Source organism: Choloepus didactylus, chromosome 6 (genome assembly GCF_015220235.1).
Source record: "Choloepus didactylus isolate mChoDid1 chromosome 6, mChoDid1.pri, whole genome shotgun sequence".
Lineage (NCBI taxonomy): Eukaryota > Metazoa > Chordata > Mammalia > Pilosa > Megalonychidae > Choloepus > Choloepus didactylus.
The window spans coordinates 127830524-127854843 of NC_051312.1; the positions used below are offsets into that span (position 1 = coordinate 127830524).

The 24320-nt window shown below is 38.9% G+C and overlaps 2 protein-coding genes across 3 annotated transcripts in view; both read right to left on the reverse strand.

The window, feature by feature from the left end:
• Positions 1 to 298: 298 nt before the first annotated feature.
• LOC119538466 (F-actin-capping protein subunit alpha-1) lies at positions 299 to 2694 on the reverse strand. The gene has a single exon (XM_037841410.1). It carries the CDS (start codon positions 2558 to 2560, stop codon positions 1700 to 1702), a length of 861 nt encoding a protein of 286 aa, XP_037697338.1. The 5' UTR covers positions 2561 to 2694; the 3' UTR covers positions 299 to 1699.
• Positions 2695 to 3047: 353 nt separating this feature from the next.
• ALG9 (ALG9 alpha-1,2-mannosyltransferase) overlaps positions 3048 to 24320 on the reverse strand; it is a 162961-nt gene continuing 141688 nt past the window's right edge. The window contains exons 15-16 of one of the 2 annotated variants that reach the window (XM_037841407.1): positions 3576 to 3694; positions 3048 to 3298 (exon numbers count right to left, since the gene is read on the reverse strand). In XM_037841407.1, coding sequence (XP_037697335.1) covers positions 3261 to 3298; positions 3576 to 3694 — 157 coding nt within the window. In that variant the 3' untranslated portion in view covers positions 3048 to 3260. The remainder of the gene's footprint in view (positions 3299 to 3575; positions 3695 to 24320) is intronic. The other variant, XM_037841408.1, reaches the window with a different exon arrangement.

Genomic DNA, 24320 nt, shown 5'->3' on the forward strand with positions numbered 1-24320 from the left:
TAGGCCAGCCTGCATCATGAAACACACATGACAGTAATCACATGTTCCAAAGAACTCAAATAAATCCAGATAAAACTCTTACTAAAAATCAGAATGAGATAATGCTTATGAAAGGACCTTATAGATGGTAAAATGCCATAGGTAAAGGTAAAGTAACAAACTATACTTACTAACTTTTTTTTTTTTTTTTTTTTTTTTTTTTTTTTTTTTTTTTTTTTTAGAACAAAACAGGTATATTTCTATTAGACTACCTGATACAGAGGATAGTGTGGTATGGATGAAGAGTATGTATGACAAATAATACAAATATATTTTATTTGAAATAAAAATGCTTATACAGCACAACGAGTCACTTGGAAACACTCTTGCTTGACTGTATTACTGAGCAAAAACAAAGCTGAAGCACAATCACCCTTCTTTTTTGACATGTATTTGGAGATAGGTAGGAAGACACTACTTGGTTTTTAAAAAACTGACCTTCCTTTAAGGCCTGGTCATAGAAGTGTAAACAATGTAAATGAATCCATCATTACCAGTTGTCATATCATATCTATGTCACCTGTGTACTCTGAGATTAAACACACATACCTGCCAATATACCTGGGAAGGCTTGCTATATCAGAGTTAGGTTTGCGTTCTTGGCAGGCAGAACTGAAGAAGAGTAATTTGGAAAAAGTTTTACATCCTATATAGAACAAATCACTAGTATTCCCTTAAATAACAGGTTACAATAGAAAGATACTGACTGGAAGCTATCCTTCTTACTTTGGTTCATTTTTACTTTTTATTTGTGATTTACATAGTTAATTCATTTGCTTATAGTACAATCCTGCCACAAAGTATTAAAGCACAAGATACCTATTATTTCTTCAACATCTGCATTTTTCAAGTTTTAGATTTACTCTACTACATCCACAGTATGTCAGCAGTTCTTGAATATTAAAAAAAAAATAATAAATGGGTAAAACTCTCTTCTAAAAATGCAGATGTATATATTTATAATGGTACTAAATGGAAAACAGACAATGAGGGAAGGAAAAAAAGCAAACACGTTCATGTGCAGGGAATGTGGTTCAAGTCTTTGGATTTAAAAACAACTTCCCCAGAGAAGCTGGCTATAATGGAATTTCCAGAAAACTTCCTTTGCCCCACAAAAAGAACCTGAAAGCCCTAACCCCAAATTTTGAAAACCACCATTATGAGATGCCCTAAGTGATGATCAAAGCAGTTGGAGGGAGAAGGATGAATGTGTCTTCCATTTAGCTATAGTGTAGGACAGCCTCTTGGGCTGTTGGTAGATCAGTAAAAGCCTATGAAGTACCAGAAATGCTTTGAAGATGGGATAAAAAATATTGAACATATTACCTGTCTATATTGGCAACAGGGCTTCATGGATAGGAAAATTTTCTAAACAGTCAAATGACTCCTGGATAGAGCTCTCTCCCCAACATTAAACGTGGCAAAATTAAAAAAAAAAAAAAAAGTAGATGCAGCGGAACAAAAAATTACAAAGCAAAAACACAAAAGAATCAAGACAATCCTAGAGGTTCAACAGTATCCCATGAGGCTAGAAAACCAGTTAACTTTGAAAGCCCTAGCAAAATATCACTCTCATTTATAAACCACCTGTTTATCATATGACCACACGTTGAATGAATCCTCTATCCCCCATGTACTGAAGAATCCTACATTCAGCCTTTTAAGCATTCTGCATTTCTTTGCCAATCTTGTAGCTGAGTATCTTGTTCCAGTCGATTTTGGTGCGGGTAACTGGAAGCTGCCGGCGCAATGCCTTGAATGTGGTGTCTGACATTGTTTGATAGTTCTCACTAATTGCTGTCTGATACTCATTTTCTGCATGCTCTATGATTTTAATAAACTCCTTGGCAGTTTGGACTTCATTCGAAACAGATATTGAATCCTGTACATCTTTATGACTAACCAATTGAACATTGCCATCTTCATAATAGTGAACCTGAATCTTAAGCACTCCAACCACCTGGGCTGTAGGTGGTGTGATGGTGAACTTCCACTCTGATCTCCAACGGCCATTCCAGAAGTTTTTAGGCTGAAACTGGTGGCTTTCAATACATGCAATAATCGTCTGTTGCCCATCTATAGTTTTAGCGTAAACAGTACAGAAGCCGTTGGAATAATGATCTTTCACATAGGCCCTTAACGCACTGTCACAGGATTCTCTCCAAGACTTCAGACCTCCATCTACTTCCTCTGGTTGGGGGTCACTTGCTTCTTTCCGTAAGTGATCAAACTTAAAGGAAACTTTGTTTCTTGGATCTAAAAATCTGCTATTACCCAGGTCACCATGTTCTGTAATTAAGACCTGATCGTCATATCCTTCTATCTTCACAGGTGTGAACTGATCCATGTTATATTGGGCAAATGCATGTGCTGCCCCTTCCCTGAGAAGATTGTCATTATTAAGTAGTAGCCGAACATCATTAAACACTTCATTAAATTCCCCTGGGGGTGCATGAGTGATGAATTTAGCAGCTATGCGTACCTTCTCCTCATCCGACACCCGATCCTCAAAGTCGGCCATTTTGGGCTGCTCTCTACTTACTAACTTTTAATTAGGTCCATATCATTGTCTATTTGACTAGAAGAGCCCCATGCCAGGTGTGCTTTGCAGTAGACCGAACTCAAAAATAGGTGCAATAAATATACACTAGTTCTTTTCACTAGGGTTTGTTAAAAGTAAAGCCTTAATATCCTCAGAGATGGCCTCAGAATACATTACTTACAAATATGATGTCATCCAAGTCTACCAATTAAGGGAATTAACTTTCTCCAAATATGCCCTACAGAGCTACAGTCCGTCTGTTGTTACCCTTATACAGGGAGTCTTGAATTTAAGAAATAGTATGTTCAACTTAGAAAAAAATCATATAGTTACAATTTTTCATAAAGTAAATAAAATGAAAATTAGAGGCATTACATATAATAAAATTAGATCACAGTTCCTCAAACGGTTGTCTTTTTCCTGAGATATTTCCAGGACACGGTCCTAGTCCTGTGAAGTGCTTTACAGAAGCTTAGTTATGCTGCAGGTGAAATGGATATGTGGGTTGGCAACTAGGCTGCACTCATTTTCAGCACTAGCATTTGAACAAGAAGGTCTGCTAGGAGCTGCCAAACAGCTTTGGTGGAGAAGCCCATATGGCCAAAGAGAGACTTTCTAGTTCCCTGATGCCAGGCCAGAGTGGAGAACAGCTTAACACAGCCATCCATTCCAGGGATTGTCAATTCTTCCTGTGAGTGGATTCTGCTCTTCTCCGGTCTAGTAAATAATTGAACAGAAGAAAAACAATGAGATATGGAGCAAGGTATTTTACCCAGGCTGTCCCTGCCTACTTGTAAGAAATTTACATGCAGAACAGAGATACGGTAATGAGTGAATGTGATTGACTGTGACTAGCCCAAAGCACCCAGATGCCAGTATTCATATCAGAAGACCTTTATTACAAATGTTACAAGCCACAACTTGGAGGGAGTCATGTCAGTGGAATCACTAGTTAACAAGATGCTTGTCCTTTGGGGCCAGGTGTGTTGCTAACCTCCACTTTTCTTCCTGATTTGCTTTGCTTTCCGGGGTTTGAGGATGGAATAGTTTGCAAACACTGTATACTGCTCTGACAAGAAGGGAACATAGAACGCCCGCAGCAGCTTTGAAGATCTGAAAAACAAAGAAAATAGAAAAGACAGAATTTTATCATTTGAGAGAATTTAGCAATGGCACTGAAAAAGATTAAAGGAAATAAACTAAGTACTATGGTAAATATTATGTTTTATATAAGTAGTGCAGAAAAGTCTGTTATTTATAGCTTACCAGATCACGAGAAAAGACTTAAGACTAAGTACCTTGTTACCTACTCCAAAATGATAAGTCTCCCCAATGAGCCACAGCATCTCCTTCAGGACAGTACTACGTCTTCACTTTGCATTAGAATATACAACAGAAGTTCCAGGTCAATCAAAGGACTGCTATTACAGAACTAAATTCTTAACATGCAAATTGTTTCTGCATCTAAGAATCGAGAGAGATGCCAAATGTTCAAATGACTCTGACTTCAGCTCTAAATTTTGCAAGAGAGGTGAAGAAAAATATGTCATGGGCTTTATGCACATAGTATCAAAACAGTATTCTAGTAATGCTTAAGTGAAAGGAGAGTCTACACACAAGCTCATGTTGTGACAACATGTCCCTCGCAAATAGCAGTTCTACTTTTTACTGAAATATAAGTGTTATAGTTTGCTAATGCTGCAGAATGCAAAACACCAGAGACGGATTGGCTTTTATAAAAAGGGGGTTTATTTGGCTACACAGTTACAGTCTTAAGGCCATAAAGTGTCCAAGGTAACACATCAGCAATTGGGTACCTTCACTGGAGGAAGGCCGATGGCGTCTGGAAAACCTCTGTTAGCTGGGAAGGCACATAGCTGGTGTCTGCTCCAAAGTTCTGCTTTCAAAATGGCTTTCTCCCAGGACGTTCCTCTCTAGAAAGCTTGCTCCTCTTCAAAACGTTACTCACAGGTGCACTAAGTTCCTTCTCTTTGAGTCAGCTCATTTATATGGCTCCACTGATCAAGGCCCACCCTGAATGGGTGGGGCCATGCCTCCATGGGATAGCTCATCAGAGTCATCATCCACAGCTGGGTGGGGCACATTCCAAGCAAATCTAATCAGCACCAAAATGTCTGCCCCATGAGACCACATCAAAGATAATGGCATTTGGGGGACACAATACATTCAAACCAGCACAATAAGAAAAGCTGAAAACCTGATTTCTCAAGAGTTTCTGAAGAATGTGAAAAACACATTTATTGAATACTTATTATTAGGCACTTGGTAAGCACTTTTAATAGATTATTATTCTAATAACTTTACAAAGAAAGTAACAGTCATATCCCCATAGATGGGAAATTGAGACCTAAATAGATTAAGTAACTTTCTCAGCATCACACAGTGTTAGAGCCCTGATTCAAATCCACATCTGACTCCAGAGTCTGTACTCTAACCACTATGGTTTATCCTGCATTCCAGGAACAGACTAACAGGATTCACTGTTTCTTAGAAAAAGAAGCAGTGATTGTTTCAAATTCTATATGAAACACTGCTTCCTGACTCAGATTTCCAAGTGTGAATATCAAAAGGTGGCACAGTTACTGCCACCCTAAATGAGGTAGCTGAGGGGTGTTCCATTACAGTCCTTTTCCAGATCCTAAACTTGTATATGCCATGTCAACATGGCATTTGTGCTGGCAGCCTATCCCTGGGTTTGGCAGATGACTGCAATGCCTTCACACAATGCTATCGTGCTTGGCTCATATACCTCGCAGAGAATCTTCCCAGTTGGGACACTGGCAGTGCTCTGCACTCAGCAGAAATGCACTTCACTTCAACAGCTAACAGCTTAAGAGCTCTGATAGAGAAAAGAGGTTAGAAGAGAGACACACAAGCTAAAGCAGTCTCTTGCAAACAAAATGAACGGGAGGAGGAAGCACCTACCTCAGGGGAAAGTCAGAATAGAAAGATGGAAGCTAGAGCAAACTCTTCCAAGCTTAAGTGTAGTAAAGAAAGGCCAAAACTAATTAACTTCATTCCCATTCCAGTTGACTCCACAATAAAAGCTTCATTAATATAGCCAGTACATATTTCTGGTCAATTCAGCCCTTGGTTTAAAACATCAGGGTCCTCTGGACCCAACTTTATAGTTTTTACTTTCCTTTTGGAGCAGTTCCAACTATAAAGAACTATAAATAGTTCTAACTATTTATTCATTCTAGAGTCTACCAAAGAACAAAGAGATTATTTACTTATTTTTAAATACAGAATAAAACTCATTTTCTCTTTTAATTACTGTTTGGGTCCACTGAACCCTTTTATAAATGTAAGGTACATTAATAGGATTAGTGATGTTACTTTGTTCTATATCTTGATTTCAACTATACTTTAAAAAAGACTAAAACAATAAGGAAAGGGAAGAATGATGAAATTACTGAAAAGGATGATGCAATAGTGAAATAAATCATCACCATTACATTATCCTTCAATTTTCTTATTGCATTGCCCAAAGTATTGCATCACCTTTCAGTAAGGTATAAAAGACTAGAGATGCTATCTTTGTAGTCTGCTTTTAGCTTCCATTGAACACAGTTGAGAATTCCTGAATTTTTAAATTTTCCATTCATAATGGCAGTGAGAAGAAAACTGACACAGGAAGATATTTGACAATTATTAGGCAAATCAGAAGATAAATGCAAAAAGACAAAGAACAGTACTCCAGACTCTAATGATGATGGTGAAACTGATTGGATAAGCAAAATTTCAGACTATAAGTCTTCAGATGAAAATACACCTGAATTTACTCAAATTCAAGAATTGTTGAGTGAACAATGTATTTCTAAGGCTAAAAAGGAAAGATGGTATTCTCAATCAGTTAATCATTCAACAAGGTCTTCATTATACAATATTTTGCAACAAGAACCTGGACCAGCCTGTTATGCTTAAAGGACATGTGACAGTATCTGTTAATCTTTTATAGTGTTTGTGTTCCAAATTTTATTTGATTATTTCTTAAGTGGAAAAATCTGGAGGCAGCTGAGTCTACAAAGGTGACTAGGAGGAAATAGATGATGAAGACATAAAAAAAATTACTGGTCATTCTAATTGGTATTTATAAATCTAAAAATGAAAATGTTTAAATTATGGAGCAAAAGAAAATGGCTGTTTTCTACAAAATTATAAGACATCAAAGGTTTCAAAAAATTCTTTAAGAATTGCATTTTGATGATGCAAATGCAAGAAGAACAAAAAATAATGATAAGCTGGAACCTATCAGAGATATATCTGAAATCCGGAATCAGTATTTACAAGGTGTATATGTTCAAGGTTCATGCATGACAGCTGATGAGCTCTTCGTGGCATTCACGGATACTGTCTATTTCAGGTACATATACCTTCAGAACTAGGAGACTGTAGAATAAAAATTTCAGGTTTCTGTGTTTAAATTATTATTAAAATTTAAAATGAAATTGTTTTCACTATCCTTTTACTGATATTTCTGTAAAATATTCATAAAATAATTAAAATACATAAAACACAAAAAAGCTTCACTGGACCAAGATGGGAAATTGTAATGACTATTTTTCCTGGTATACTGACAGTTAAAAAATATTAACAGATAAGACAGGGGGTTCTAAAAGATCATTTCAATAACCATTTTTGGAAGCACATGGGACATAACACTGTCAAAAATACTGTCGGGACTTAAATGAAAGGGCCATTTGAGTACAGAAAGCTGTAACAAAGGTAAAAGAGAAAAGCTACTGGGAGAAAAGATTTGCAACATATATAACAGAAACTAATATCTAGAATATATAAAATGCCCCTGCAATCAATAAGATGACAAAAAAAAAAAAATGACAAAGGATATGAGTAGGCAAATAAGAGAACAGAAATGCAAACAGCCAATAAACATATGAAATAATGTTCAACCTGACTAGTAATCAGGGAACAGAAATTAAAACCAGACACAATTTTTCAAGAATTGGGTTTGCAGAAATTTAAAAGTCTGACAGTATCAAACATTGGTGAGAAAGTTAGGAAACCAACATTGCCAGCAAAAGTGTAAATGGCACAGCCACTTGGGAAGGTGATTTTAGCAGTATTAATTAAAACAAAAATTATGCATTCCCTGTGATACAGAAGAAGACTTTACTTTGTACTTTACACAACCTTGTTTATTTTTTTTTCTTATTTAACAACCTACTTTTTCCCCATTTGCTATAACAGAAATTTTCAAACATATACAAACATAGGATAAATACATTGCTTGTAGTAATTTTTTTAAAACCAGCCAACAAATTTTTAAATAAAGGAAACCCTGAATCCTTAAAAACAAACAAACGTAAGTGCCTACTATGTGTAGGGCTTTTTGTGTTGGCCCTGGAGACATGAAAGTCTCTGTTCTCAAAGAACTAATCATCTAGTTGGGGGAAACAATATAAATGATACATTACCATATCTTAACATATAATAAATTCTAAAGAGCTAAAATAGAAGTTGAAAATGATAATATACACATTCAGAAGAGAGGACAAGCACTGAGGATTGGTTAAGTATGAAAAAAGAATTTTATATACATTATTTCATTTTATCCATCCACCATTCCAGAACACCCTTAGGAAAGCAACTTGCCCAACCAGAACTAAATCCATAAGCACCTCAAGTTAAATACTCTGTCCATTCAGCAGCAACTAGACAATGGCTACAATAAAATCCAAAGTCTTTATCATGGCTTACAAAGCCCTAGGAGATCTAACCCTTGCTTCCTTGTCCTACCTCACCTTCTGCCATTTTCCTCCTGGCCTGCTATGCTGTCACCACACTAGCCACCTTTCTGTTCCTCAAAAATACAAGCTCTTTTCTAACCTAAGTTCTTTGCATATGCTGTTCCTTCTTTCTGGAACACTCTTCCACCCTGTTTTTCTCATGACTAAGTCCATCCCATGCTTCATGTCTCAGCTTAACAGTTACCTCCTTTGATGGTTTGAAGCTGTTATGTACCCCAGAAAAGACATGCTCTTTTTTTTTTTATTTCAGTTTTATTGAGAAATATTCACATACCATCTAATCATCCATGGTGTACAATCAACTGTTCATAGTACCATCTTATAGTTGTGCATTCATCACCCCAATCTATTTTTGAACATTTTCCTTACACCAGAGAGAATCAGAATCAGAATAAAAAATTAAAAAAAAAAAACAAAACAAAACATTTCCCCCCATCTCACCCTATTTTTCATTTAGGTTTTGTCCCCATTTTTCTACTCATCCATCCATACACTGGATAAAGGGAGTGCGATCCACAAGGCTTTCACAATCACACTGTCACCCCTTGTAAGCTACATTGTTACACAATCATCTTCAAGAGTCAAGGCTGCTGGGTTGGAGTTTGGTAGTTTCAGGTCTTTACTTCTAACTATTTCAATATATTAAAATCTAAAATGTGTTATCTATATTGTGCGTCCAGAGTGACCTCTCGATTGCATCTGAAATCTCTCAGCCACTGAAGCTTTATTTCGTCTCATTTCGCATCCCCCTTTTGGTCAATCCCACAGTGCCAGGTCCAGATTCATCCCCGAGAGTCATATCCTGCGTTGCCAGGGAGATTTACACCCCTGGGAGTCAGGTCTCATGTAGCGGGTAGGGCAGCCAGGTTACCCGCCAAGGTGGCTTAGTTAAAGAGAGAGAGGCCATGTTCTTTTAATCCATTCCTGTGCAGACCTATTGTGGGGGGGACCTTTTGATTAGGTTATTTCAATTGTGATGTAACCCACCTTATTCAGGGTGGGTCTTGAGCCTCTTGCTAGAGTCCTTTATAAGAGGATAAAACACATACTGAAGCTGAGAGATGAAATTAAGAGAAGCTCATAGAAAAAAACTCCACGGAAGCTGACAGAAGCCACTGAAGCCAGAAGGTGGAAGCAACAAAACCCAGGAGAGAAGGACCAGCAGATGTTGCCATGTGCCTTCCCATGTGACAGAGGTGTCTTGGATGCCAGTGGCCTGTCTTCAGAGTCCAGGTATCATCCTGTTGATGCCATGAATTGGACATTTGCATGGCCTAAGAACTGTAAATTGTAAGTTAATAAATCCTTATTGTAAAAGTCAACCCATTTCTGGTATATTACATTTCGTCAGCTTTAGCAAACCAAAATACCTCCTTAGAGAGGTCTTCAAACACTCTAGAAAACCCAGGTTTCCACTTCTATCACTTATTCTCTATCAGTGTACCTTGTGTGTTTCTTCATTACACTCTTCACACTTCGTAATTATTCAAACTTGGTTATTATCTGTCCGCACTCCCACCTCCACACCTAGACTTGCAGGATTGTGTCTGTTTTATCTACCAGTAGCATAGTGTCTGGCACACAGAAAGTGCTGAACAATGTATATTGGATGGATGGATGGATGGATGGATGGAAGGAAGGATGGGTGGGTGGGTGGCTGGGTGGATGGATGGACAGAACAAAGGAAGGAAGGAAGGAAAGATTGAAAAAGATAAAGAGGACAAGGAGTTTAATTCAATTCAGTTCAACCACCAGTGTCTGAACACCAACCATGTCAAGCACTGGGTTAAGTGTCAGGGATACAATGGTGAATAGGGTTACTTTTTATGAGGAAGCCAAAGTCCAACTGAATTTGGATTTGGAATAATCTTCTTGCTAAGGACAAACCTGGGTCTGAGTCAGATGCATAAGAGATCCCCCTCCCCCAAAGACAAAACAAAGCTAGCCTTACTTTTTTGCTTAAAAAATTCAAAAGGAAGAAACATCTTGATTTTACAGTGCTCCCTCAGTGTAGAATCATAAGAAATTCAGCATCCAATTCTAAATAATGTGTTCAGGAAGCATGAAGGCATTTCTTGGGGTCAAGCCTGAACACAAAGCTATGTAAAAGGTAGGGATTAAATAAGGAGAAGCTAAGAAGAATCTACTTATCATCAGAGCTTGTTACAGGTAAAAACCTTATTAGAAGATGAACTTTTTCTCCTGAAGATTCTGCTTGTGGTCTTTAATAGAACTATCTATCTTTAACATATGAAGCCACCAATTTCTTCTAGAAGATGAAGTGAGGAAACAGCTGGTATAAACCGAGGTCCATTCTCACCTCTGAGCAAGGATGGGAAGATTTTGTGGTTTTTTTTTTTAAACCAAAAGAACAAATTGGTTTGAATTCTTAGTTTCTAACATTGTAGCTGCTATTCTAGATGAATTTCTTTACCATTAAAAGCATTAATATATTAAGCATGACTAGGACCTTTTGCATTTCTGCTATATTGTACTGTTGCCGGAAAAAGGGAAATCGAATAGGTTATTTGCCTTTATGAAGGAAAAGAATGGTTGAGCATTGGAATAACATGTATGCGCACACATCCAAACACATGGAAACAAAGATCAGATTGAATCAGAAATTAGAACAAAACTAAAGACTATCAAAAATCACACAACAACATCTGCAATAAAATGAAATGCCAAAGTATTGCCCTGGGGGGAACACAGGCAGCGTAACTTAGAGATTCATAAAATATGTGCCTTTATCACGGAAACTGAGATACTTCCCCTCCCAGTGAGAAAGTCACTCAAACAATTCAAGGATAAAACAGACCTGGACAAAGCAATTGCCTGAACAGTATAATCAGCTGACAGCTCAGAATGTTTTCTAATTCATTTACCAGTCCTATTTATAAGGACTGGGAAGCATTCTGCTGTGGAGATTTAAATCTGCTCTGGCTGACGTCAATAAAACTGATGTTGCCAGTTCAGGAGGCATGAATGGAACTGCTGGGTCAATTGTTTATTTTAAAAAGAGAACATCTTTGTACTTAGTTTTCTCTTTTAATTTTTAATCCATCCATCCATCCATCCAAACATTATCCCCTGTGAACATGTATTCTAAGCCCACTGCCAATTCTCTTTCCAGCTGAGGCTTTTTAAAGCTAGGTTTCTCTCTTCTCTCTTCTCTTTTCTCTCTTCTCTCTCTCTTCCAATTAATTTACATTTCACTGGGAGATTTTCCATAACTCTCAATGCAGCCATCATCAGTTCTAGGAAAGTGGACCTTAGAATCCCCTCAAGACATAAACCATAGTCAATTTATAGTCCCATATCAAGCATCATAAGAACTGCTCAAAAAGCTGCTATGGAGCAAAAATGTAACTTTAGTTCTTAGATTTTGATAGGAAATGGGGTGAGGACATTACTCTAGTGTCACTAACTAATGCAGAGGTGACTTATAATTCTGTCCCACAATAGAGAAATGGACACATAAGTTACATGCTATAGCTTATAGTCTACTAGAATGTCAATCCCTTCAGGATAGAACTTTGTCCATCTCATTGCTCTATCTCCAGCTTTTAGAATAGTGCCACAGAAAGTTCTCAATAAATATTTTGCAAATGAATGAATGACTGTGCCCTGACTATTAAATCAGAGAATCTAGGCTACCCCCCTCCCTTCTGGCAATATTCCTCTTACAGGGAAAAGGAAATATCAAAAACAGTATGCAGTATTTCTTTCTCTTCTCTTACTAAACAATTCATTCCTAAAGTCATTACATAGGGCACAGCAAAGTAGGAGTCTACAGTAGAGGATGGGGGTGTGGGATGGGGCGCAGAGAGTGGGAAGCTGTTGTAGCCCATGGACTGTTACAGAACAAATGAGATGTGGAGGGTGTTCTAGTTTGCTAATGCTGCCGGAGTGCAGAATACCAGAGATGGATTGGCTTTTATAAAGGGGGCTTATTTGGTTACACAGGTATAGTCTTAAGGCCATAAAGTGTCCATCAGCAAAGGGTACCTTCACTGGAGAAAGGCCATTAGCATCCGGAAAACCTCTGATAGCTGGGAAGGCACGTGGCTGGCGTCTGCCTGCTCCTAGGTTGCGTTCCAAAATGGTGTTCTCCAAAATGTCTGCATCAGCTTCTAACAGCCATCTTCAAAATGTGTCTCTCAGCTGCAGCTAGCTATGAGCTCCTTCTGTCGGAGCTTATATAGTGCTCTAGTAAACTAAACAATCCACGCTGAATGGGCGGGGCCACACCTCCATGGAAATTATCCAGTCACAGTTATCACCTACAGTTGGGTGGGTCACATCTCCATGGACACTGAACCAATAGGTTCCAACCCAATCCACCCTATTATGTTTGCCCCCACAAGAATGCAGTAAAGAAAATGGCTTTTTCTGGGGGATATAAATATATAAACCGGGACAGAGGACATCCATATTAGCCAAGAAAATATTAATACAAAAGGTCAAGTAAGCTCTCCAGGCTTCAGCTGAAAAGAATTTGCTGAATCATCATTATCCATGTGACCAGTATGATACTCTATTTTCAGTAGTCACATACAATAGACCCTTGTCATTTAAGCCTTCAGTTTTGATTATTTGGTAGCAACCTCCAAAGACCCATAATGTATCATGACTTAGCTTTAAGCTTGCTGAGACACCAACTGGAATCATGGCACTGCAAGACTGATGTACAAAGGGAATCACTTCTCTGATTTGTGGCCCTGGCCAACCTGACATAACACTATAACCCCTTGACCAGTCACCTTTAGCCAATATACAGAATGAGGGAATTGAGACAGAACTGCTATTAGGCAACTGGTTATTTTATATTCTTTGGTCCTCCCCAGGTGCTGGAGAAATGTCCTTCACCGGTCTTTTTTCCATTTGATAGCTATTTAGATACTCAAAGCCACTATATGCTCCATTCCTGTGGAAAAGACACCAAACAATTCAAGAAGGTGTCTGTCCCTGCTATTTGGGTCATCAATCAGGCTACCTCTATGTGACAAATAGTAAGTAGCATTGAAGGCCACGTCAGGCAGATGATTCTGACAACCTTTATGGAGATGAAATAAACAATGATTATAATTTAAAATAATTCAACAACAATCTTTATTTCACCAAATCAGAAGCTCCTGAAGAAAGTCTTATTTTACCTTTTTTCTTTTTACTCTAGCATAAAACCACTGTTAAGGACAAGAAACACCAAATAATCAATAATTATTTTCTAAAACCCTACTATATGCTAGGAATTGTAGGGAATGAACATGAGATGTGATTCTAAATCTCAAAGAACCTAGAACAAAGACCTCTGATGATGTTACTTGTTTGATCTAAGCTAGCTAAAAGCAGTGGCAGTCCTAAAACCTATAAAAAACGTACCTCAACTAGATGGTCTATAACTGATCTCTTTCTAGAGAACTAATTTTACAACAATAAAATGTAGACTCTCTGAGCTTCAGAAAAACAAAAAGGTTTCTTCTTAAAATGGCAACAGGTCTCAATGATTTTGAGCAAAACACCAATGTGTTATGAAGTCAAATCTGGCCTGGGGCTCTGCCAGGTGAAGGGTCTCAGGGAAATATCTTTGGAGAAATAAATAAGGAAAAGTCAAAGGCTGAAAGAGAAAGTAATAAAAGAATAAGAGAATAAGAGAATAATGAGCTAATAAAAAATTGCAAAATTACAGAACCTCCAACGTCCTTCTTGTTTTCTCAGTTTTCTTGGCATAGATGAGGGAGCTGGAGGTACCGCCATGACCGACACATGAGAAAAGGCAAGAGCACCTCAATTATTGTTTCAGAGGGAGAACTATTTCTACTCAAGAGACCTGAACACCAACTGAAGCATGTCAAACTGTTGGCCTGCAACCAAATTCTGCCATGGGGTGCAGTCTCCCTTTCCACCAGGTAGAAACAACCCAATGGACTATTTTGTATACCATGTGTCTCTTTTGCAAGAAATCTCTTTAAAAAGAAACATTTGAAAAATCATCCAATTTGAATAAAGAATGGCATCAAAAGAGCTGTGTTGGTTTTCAAACACTTCCACAAGTTCTTTGACACTCCTCCCATCAAGAGGTGAAGTCTAATTTCTCTCTCCTGAAACATAGGCTATTCAAGTAACTTGGTTCCAACAAAGAGAATGAGGTGGAAGAGATACTGTATGACTTCCAAAGCTAGGTCATAAAAAGCTATACAGCTCTTGAGATACTTACTTTTGGAAGCTAGACATATGAGTGAGAAAGCCTTTGAGATGTTTCCAGCCCCAGCCACCATCTGATGGCCAGTGCATAAGAGACCCCAGGTAAGAACCACCAAGCTGAACACAGATAATCCCAGAACCATGAGAGACAATAATTTTGTTGTTTTACACTACTAGGTTCGGAGTGATCTTTTACACAGCAATAGATAATTATAACTTTATAGTGATTACTCCAACAGTCTTCCTACCATCTTCCAAAAGTAGACAGTTCTGCTTATCCTGCGACTAGAGGCTGGGGGAGTTCCTGGCTGCAACCAACCAGACTACTACATGGTAACAAAATGGATACAGGTGCCATGGAATCTTTATGCCTCAAAACTGCTGGGTTCACTACTTCTTGGGGACTGAAAGGAAAGCTATGAACTCAGTAAAAATACCCATGGTAGCTAAAACTCAATGGTCCTACCTATCTGGTCTAGGTAGGCATTGAAAGAACAAAAGCAAAATGTTTTATCAGCACAATCTCCACCTTACTGTTTATAGAGATCCACTGACTAGAAACGGTCTCTCTTCTGCAAACCAGTTGACAGTGTTAACTTCTTACTTGCATCTACTCTTCACCTATAATTATAAAATACGGGGATTTTGTCCTATTTAAGACCCATCAAATTGTCTAAAGCCCCTAACCAAGCAAGCCTAAATAAAATCCAGCTGTACCAAAAGAGGGAAGAATAAAATCTCACAATCCAAAAACCAAAGGTAAATGCAAAGCAGTCAAGGCAAAAGGGACCTTTAATAAAGGAGGAAAGGGTGGGAGGAAAGTGGCTGTGGGGAGCAGTGGAAGGGCATCCCAACATGTTTCAGAAGCTACCAACAGACCCCACTGCTCAGGAGGCCAACGCCAACATCCTGGAGAGGCATTTCCCACAGACTCCCACAGCCACACAATCTCACCACACTTAGAAAGGAACTCACCATGGAGCTGGTAATTTATTGCAACACTCTCCTTTCACTCCTCTCCAGGGAATCGCAGAGTAACCATTACATCTGCCCAAATGTCAAGATATTTTATACAAGTAACAATTATATCATGCTTCAAAGAAAGGAAAAAATCCTCTCTTATTTTAGTAAGTATGTAAAATGAGACAGCCATAGAGTGACAAATGCATCTGATTTAAAAAATGATGTCAAATAATTTAACCTCATATCCTGGAAGTATGATAAACTTTTATAAAATTAGCCAGACACGAGCATGGTAAACCCAGGGAAAAGAAGCTGTGGCTGTGGTACCAGCTATGCACAACAGATTAGAAAATGACTCAGAAGACCACATGCCTGGATCCTCTTTCAAGCTAAAATGGACTGTGGTCTCTAGTCCTCTCTGATAAGGCAAAGAAGCCTATTAAGAAAAGAAGTGAATGGACATCTTTGCTGCTGTTCTCCCAAATGCACTAACATTTAGCAACAATTACTCCTCCATTAGAAAAGACTCTTGCTTATCTTCCAGCAATTTCAACAGAAAACAAGCCTTACACATATTTCAAGATATTCAGAATTCCTAAATTTGTACCAATCACAATACTGTCCTAATAATCTTTAGGTTGCTTCTCCTTGGAGTTGAGTCTCCAATGACACATGCTCAGAGTATGATTTTTTTAATGTGCTGAAACTGTCTTCAAACTGTCCTGATTGCTTCCCTTTCACAAAGCTGAGGCCCAATCTAGGCTACAGTCATTGCAAACAACAAGGAATATCAACAAACTAAATCAAATAAGTAAATCCTGGGCAAATTCACATAATAAACATGGACCATGAGGCAAAAGAACCATATCCATATGCTTCATTCTCCCATCCTGCTTTCTGGGAAAGCCCTTTTATTTTGGTCACATTAAACCGGGATAACCTTATATTTGGATTTGCGCAAAACAGGGCCCCTTTTACTTTGAAAAGAATCCTGATTTGTATGATATATTATATGATTACTTTATCAAAAAGCAAATTCAAACCAGTCAAAGAGGTAAACTTTTTTTTTTTTTGCTGACTATCCCCTTGCCCTCAGGTCCTTTATACAATAAATAGGCTTGTTTATCTTACACTTGTCCTCAGGATTTCTTCTGCCTGAATTAAATAAGTGATTCTTCCCTCTTTATCACTGGTACAAATCCTGCTTTTCCTTTAAGCCTTGGCTCAAGTACCACTTCCTTCAGGAAGCCGCCTCAGTTTGCTCTAATCTCCCTGGATCTTTCATTTTTTTGAAGTTCTAGCAGATGATTTGGCACCTCCTATGTTCTTATACTCTTTTCAAATTTCCATATGTATAAAGTCATAAGGTATTCAAGAGCAATGTCTCAGTCTAATTACCTCTCTTATACTCCTTAAAGAATCTAGCTCTGTGACAAGCACATAATAGATGTTGAATAAATACTTTCTAATTTCCAAACCTGTTTAACCAGTTGGCTTAAGGACACAACAAGAGGAGTCCAGGCATCTGCCTGCTGACTCCTTTTCTCACAGCACACTGCAATTTTCCTTTAAAGCACCTTTTCCAGTTTGCTAATGCTGCCGTTTTCCAAAACACCAGAAATGGACTGGCTGTTATAAAGGGAGTTTATTTGGTTACAAAGTTTCAGTCTTAAGGCCATAAAGTGTCCAAGGTAAGGCATCAACAATCAGGTACCTTCACTGGAGGACGGCTGATGGCGTCTGGAACACCTCTGTTGTCTGGGAAGGCACGTGGCTGGCATCTTCTTCCTTTGCTCTCAGGTTGTGTTTCCAAAATGGCTTTCTCCCAGGACGTTTCTCTCTAGGCAGCTGGGGGTATTCTCTTAATTTCTCCTAGGCAAACTCCGGAGTAGCAAAAGTCTACTTTCAATGGCCGTCTTCAAAATGTCTCTCTTGGCTGTAGCTCCAAAATGTCACTTCTAGCTGCTCTCCAAAATGTCACTCTTGGCTGCTCTGAGTTCCTTTTGTTCGTCAGCCCTTTTATATGGCTCCAGTGATTTAATTAAGACCCACCCTGAATGGGTGGGGTAACACCTCCATAGAAATCATCCAAAGTTCTTGCCCACAGTTGATTGAGTCACATCTCCATGGAAACAATCAATAGGTTACAACCTAATCAACACTAATACGTGTCCCTCCCCAAGATTTCATCAAAGAACATGGCGTTTTGGGGGACATAATGCATCCAAACCAGCACAGCACCTAACATATTTTGTAATTACATGCATTGATTTGTATGTTTGTTTAATACCAGCTCCCCTGAGACTGCAAGGTCCAAAAGAACAGGAAATTGTGTATATTTACACTGTATACCCAATATCCATCACAGTGTTTGGCAGTGTTAAATAAGTATCTGCTGATTGGAAGGATGACAGACAGATGGATGAAAGAAAGAAGAAATGACCTCAAAGTGAACTGTAAAGAAAGCAGACATATTTTAGGGACTTAAACATTTGAGAAACTAACCTGCTTACATTTCTTAATAGATAATGTGGCTGTATGTCACAGACAAATTAAAACTTTCTCTTTTCCTCAGAAAGAGTTAAGTAGTTTACTACTTAGAATATCGTTAAGTCTGCAGCTAATAGGGTCTAAGACATGAATGGCCACCACAGTTGGATTATGTTTTCTTGTTGTGTAAATCACTAAAGTACAAAAACCATTGTCCAAGAAGGCAGAGATAATGTAACAACCCCAGTGAAGAAGCTTGAAGGCATTCCAGGATCATGCACCCAAGAGCATTTCACACACCATCCCAGAGAGACAGCTCTGAGGCACAGCCTCTGACAGTACAGTCTTTCTTAACTGGCCCAAAGTCAGCAAAATGAGATGTCACAGAACTGACAGTTATAAATTGCTTTGGCAAGTTAGATCAATGTTAGTATTAGGAAATGCTGAGGAAGAGAAATATAAAGAAAATCAGCATAATTTTGGAACCCTAGTCAAATTGCTAGTTAATTAAAGGGCCTGACATTTAGACGTTAAAACTTAAAAGCACTTTCATTTACCCACCCTCAATTAATCCTCACAATAACCCCATAAAGAAGATAAAATAGTATTATCTGTTTTACCGATGTGGAAATTTGGGACTCGGAAAGGAACAACCAGAAAGTGGTCAACATTAAATTCACAGGTCTGATCCTGTGCTCTTTTCAGTATACTTTGCAGACCTTCAGATGAACCACATCTCTTCAGTTCTTAACCCAACTGTTTTCTTTCCCTCTCAGCATTTGGTCATGAAAATAATACCCTGAATACAATCTATGGGAAATGAAAAAAAATCTGAAAGCATGCCCCAGGAACCTTCTCTTTCCCTCTACCTATACACTCCTGCACTAGAGGTATGCTCAGTGGGAGACAAGAAATGAAGTAGCAGGGACCGACGAAAAGGAGAACACACAATGAGATAAGCTTATGGAAGCGTTTCTCCATGGCAAGTTCTGCTCAACTAGCAAAAGCTTCTGCTCAGGAATCAGTCCAGCTGGAAAAACCAGTCTAGAAGTACTGTACTTCTTATATAGGAAAGAGGGAAGAAAAGCTTGAAACAGACCCCTGGGGAAAGTCATGGACTTCCTGGATCTAAAACATTACCTAACTCGGCTCTGAAAGCAATATGTCTTCTGAGTCTATCCCTTCTTTGCAGTCAAATTCATTCCTTATTATCTCTTATCTAATCAATCAGAGTAGCCTCCCTCCTATCTCATTTCTATGCCTCATTTCCCCCCTTCTAATACCCACACTATCACCAATGCAATCTTCAAATGTCATTTTGTCTTGAAATCTTTCTTGGTCACTCTTCACTCTGGCCTTTTTAAAAATACAATAGCGAAGATGGCGGCATAGAGAGGAGTGGAAGACTGTTAGTCCCCCCCGGAACAATTCATAAATGACCAAAAAAACTAGTAACTAACCTGGAATAACTGCAGGGAGACAAACATGACTGTCCACTCTTCATCCACCAACCTGAATTGGGAGGAATGCCCGAGATCACAGCATAAAATCTGTAAGTAAAACTGTGGACCCGCGCTGAAAGCCGAGAGCCCCTCCCTCACAGAAGCCTCGCGATGCTAGAAAGCAGCACTCTCTTAGCCCAGCTCCAACTGGGGTTCTAATGTTAACTGCTCAATACAGACAGCGAATCTTCAACAAGCAGACAGAAGCTTTTGGTGACAACTGACCTTGGGAGAGTCGGGGGACATATCTGTCTCAGCAAGGGGAGCCCAGAAGATCGGGTGCTATCTCTGGCTGACGGGTGAACCTGGGAGCTCTTCTGTCCCTTTCTCTCTCTCTAGAGAAAACCTCAGCCATTTTCAACCAGCAGCACTTTGCAATAAAGACAGCCTCAGCCATTTTAAAATCAAAATACTTTGATCAGCAGAGTCACAGAAACAAAGAACTTATTGATATGCAGATGACTCTCTGGAGGGGGCATAGCTTCCCAAGAGGAAAGGGAGGGGCCCAGCTCTACTGCCCACCTGTCCAGAACCAGACCCCAAAGCCTGGGGGAGGAGAGCCACAGGCCACACCCTCTTACACAGGCAGTGACAGGCTGACAGGTGCACCTGCTGAGCAGAAAAGCACAGGTGTATCAATCCTCTAAGAAAAACCATCAGGGAAACCAGATACTGAATATTCCCTCCTTCTGTGACCTGAGCCTGTTCTTGTCTGGGAAAACCTGATTGGGGTGGTCTAGGAGGTCAGATGCCTAGACAACAGAAAACTACAACCTACACTAAGAAAAACAAAGCTATGGCCCAAAGGAACAAATGTACACTTCAACTGAGATACAGGAATTTAAACAACTAATGCTAAATCAATTCAAAAAGTTTAGAGAATATTTTGCAAAAGAGATAGAGGCTGTAAAGAAAACACTGGGCATACATAAGACAGAAATCGAAAGTTCAAAAAAAAAAACTAGTAGAATCTATGGAAATGAAAGGCACAACACAAGAAGACAAAAGACACAGTGGAAACATACAACAGCAGATCTCAAGAGGCAGAAGAAAACACTCAAGAACTGGAGAACAAAACACCTGAAAGCCTACAAGCAAAGGAGCAGATGGAGAAAAGAATGAAAAAATATGAGCAACATCTCCGGGAACTTAAAGATGAAACAAAGTACAAGAATGTACGTATCATTGATGTCCAAGAAGGAGAAGAGAAGGGAAAAGGGGCAGAGGCAATAATAGAGGAAATAATCAATGAAAATTTCCCATCTCTTATGAAAGACATAAAATTACAGATCCAAGAAGTGCAGAGTACTCCAAACAGAATAGATCTGAATAGGTCTATGCCAAGACACTTAATAATCATATTATCAAATGTCAAAGACAAAGACAGAATCCTGAAAGCAAGAGAAAAGCAATCCATCACATACAAAGGAAGCTTAATAAGACTATGTGAGGATCTCTCAGCAGAAACCATGGAGACAAGAAGGAAGTGGTGTGATATATTTAAAATACTGAAAGAGAAAAACCACCAACCAAGAATCCTATATCCAGCAAAGCTGTCCTTCAAATATGAGGGAGAGCTCAAAATATTTTCTGACAAACAGACAATGAGAGACTTTGTGAACAAGACACCCACCCTACAGGATATACTAAAGGGAGCACTACAGAGTGATAGGAGAAGACAGGAGTGCGTGGTTTGAACACAATTTTGGGAGATGGTAGCACAGCAATGTAAGTACACTGAACAAAGATAACTATGAATACGGATGAGAGAGGAAGGTTGGAAGCATCTGAGACACCAGAAGAAAGGAGGAAAGATGAAGAATGGGACTGTGTAACTTGGTGAAATCTAGTGTTCAACAATTGTGATAAAATGTACAGATATGTTCTTTTACGAGGGAGAACAAGCAAATGTCAACCTTGCAAGGTGTTAAAAATGGGGAGGCATTGGGGGAGGGATGCAATCAATGTAAACTAGAGACTGTAACTAACAGAATCATTGTATTATGCTTCCTTTAATGTAACAAAGGCGATATACCAAGGTGAATGCAGACAAGAGGGGGGGATAGGGGAGGCATGTTACACACTTGACATTGGTGGTGTTCTCTGACTCTTTAACTCTACTTTGATTTAAGGTTACTTTTCCTTTTGCTACTTCCTAGCTGTCATTTATTTTCCTCTTTCTTTTCCCTCTCTACCTTCTTTGATTCTCCCTCCTGCCTGGTGGAAGAAATGTAGATACCCTTATATAGATAGTAGTGAAGATAGTAAACACATAAATATGTGACCATACAGAGAACCATCGATAGTTTACTTAGGATGGAATGTATGGTGAGTGAACAAAACCATATTAAAAAAAAAAAAAGAGTTGATTACAAAACCTCAAGGGCAATATACTGAGTGAAATAAGCCAGACACATAAGGACAAATATTGCAGGGTCTCACTGATGAGAACCAATTATAATATGTAAACTCATAGACAAGAAATATAAGGTACTAAGACACAAGACAAGGCTTAAGAATTGGGAGTGGTTGCTTAGTATGAGCAGAATGTGCAACTAGGATGAACTTAAATGTTTGGAAACAAACACGTGTCAGTAGCAAGATGTGAGAATAACTAATAGTGCCGAATGGCGCGTGAATGAGGTGGAAAGGGGAAGCTCAGAGTCATATGTGTCACCAGAAGGAAAGCTGGAGGTCAAAAGATGGGAATGTATAAAACTGAATCCTATGGTGGGCAATGTCCATGATTAACTGTACAAATATTAGAAAACTCTTCCATGAACCAGAACAAATGTATGACAATACAACTAGAAGTTAATAATAGAGGGGCATATAGGGAAGAAATATATACCTATTGCAAACTATATACTACAGTTAGTAGTATTTCAACATTCTTTCATAAACAGTAACAAATGTACTATACCAACACTGTGAGTCAACAATTGAGGGGAGTTGGTTAAGGATATGGGAGGATTCGAGTTTCCTGTTTCTTTCTTTTTTTTTTTTTTTCTTTTTACATCTTTCACTTTATTTCTTGTCTGGAGTAATGACAAGGTTCCAAAAATTGAACAAAAATTAAGTGCGGTGATGGATGCACAGCTGTATGAGGGTACCAGGGGCAAGTGATTGTACACTTCGGATCTTTGGATAATTTTATGGTATCTGAACAATCCCCATAAAAATTAAAAAAAAAAAAATACAATAGCAGTTTCTCTGGACTTCTGTGACAACATTAATCATATTCTATCATATATAGCAGTCATCTGAACACAGCCCTGTCTTTATAGGTATACTATAACCTCTCCACGGGCTAGAACCATGTCTGCATGCAACCTAAAGTCTTAAATGTAGAAAATGGAAAATGCTCAATAAATGTTTACCAAATTGAGTCCGTTATGCTTTATTTCTACTCTTACACTCTAATTTGTGGAAATAGGGAGTTTCAGGGCTCACTCCTCTTCCAAAAACAGCTAATGGACAGGTAGAAAATATCTGAAACAACTGTTCTGGGGCTCTGAAGACCAGGGGAGTACTGCACAGCATCCAGGGAAGAGCAGGATGAAGAGAATGAGAAACTGCAGTGAAAAACTGTGAGTAACTCATGTGGCCAAGGCTCCTGGTTCCCAACCCCCACCACCCTCAAGGCAAGTAGCTTCAGGTGGGCCCAGTTCCTGTCTGGCAGGATGCTGCAAAGTGGAGGGCCACGGAAGCCCTCTTCTCCAAGACGACCCAGCACTGAGCCACCTGTTAGTCAGCAAATTCAGACTGCTGGGTCCGCTGCCTTCGACCATCCTGGACAGGTGTTGCCCACACCACTGTTTTGACCAGTGCCAGAGGAGGAACTGTGAGAGGGCTAAAAATACCCTACCTTCTTAGGGCTGGGGAGAATAGGTTGCTGAAGTGCGCCATCTGCTGACAGGCCATGAAAGTGCATGCCCAGGAAGCCATCAAAAAGGCTTCTTGGCAAAGCGCGCCATCTACTGGGCAAGGCAGGAGAGCACACTATTGGGGAGATGAAATAAAGGCTTTCTGGCTGTGTCTGTCTCCCCAGGGCTCTTTGGAATTGGCCTGTGCCCCTAGCATGGGTCCCTGGCCCAATCAACAACAAAATGTAGACAAGAGAGAGAAACAAACCTTCAGAATAATTTCATCAAGAGAATCAGATGCCCAAGATAATTACAAGCCATACTAAGAAGCAGGAAGATATGGCTGAGTCAAAGGAACAAATTAAAAAGTTGGAGGAGATACAGAATGTGGAACAACCAATCAAAGACATTCAAACAAAACTCCAAAATCAATTCAAGGAGATGAAGGATAATATGGCTAAAGAGATAAAGGATATGAAGAAGACACAAGGTGAGCACAAAGAAAAATTTAAAAGCATGCAAAGAAAAATAACAATTTAGGGGAATGAAAGGCACAACAGATGATATTAAAAAATATGCTAAAGCCATACAACAGCAGATTTCAGCAGGCAGAAGGGAGAATCAACAAACTAGAAGACAGGACATCTGAAATGGCACAGACAAAAGAGCAGATAGAGAAAAGAATGGAAAAATTGAGTGGGGTCTTAGGGAATTGAATGACAGCATGAAGCACATAAAATACAGGTCATGCCATCCCAGAAGGAGAAGAGAAAGGAAAAGTGGCAGAAAGAATATTTGAGGAAGTAATGGCCGAAAGCTTCCCAACTCTTATGAAAGACATAAATATATGTATCCAAGAAGTACAACATATTCCAAACAGAATAAATCAAAATAGACCTACTCCAAGATATATACTAATCAT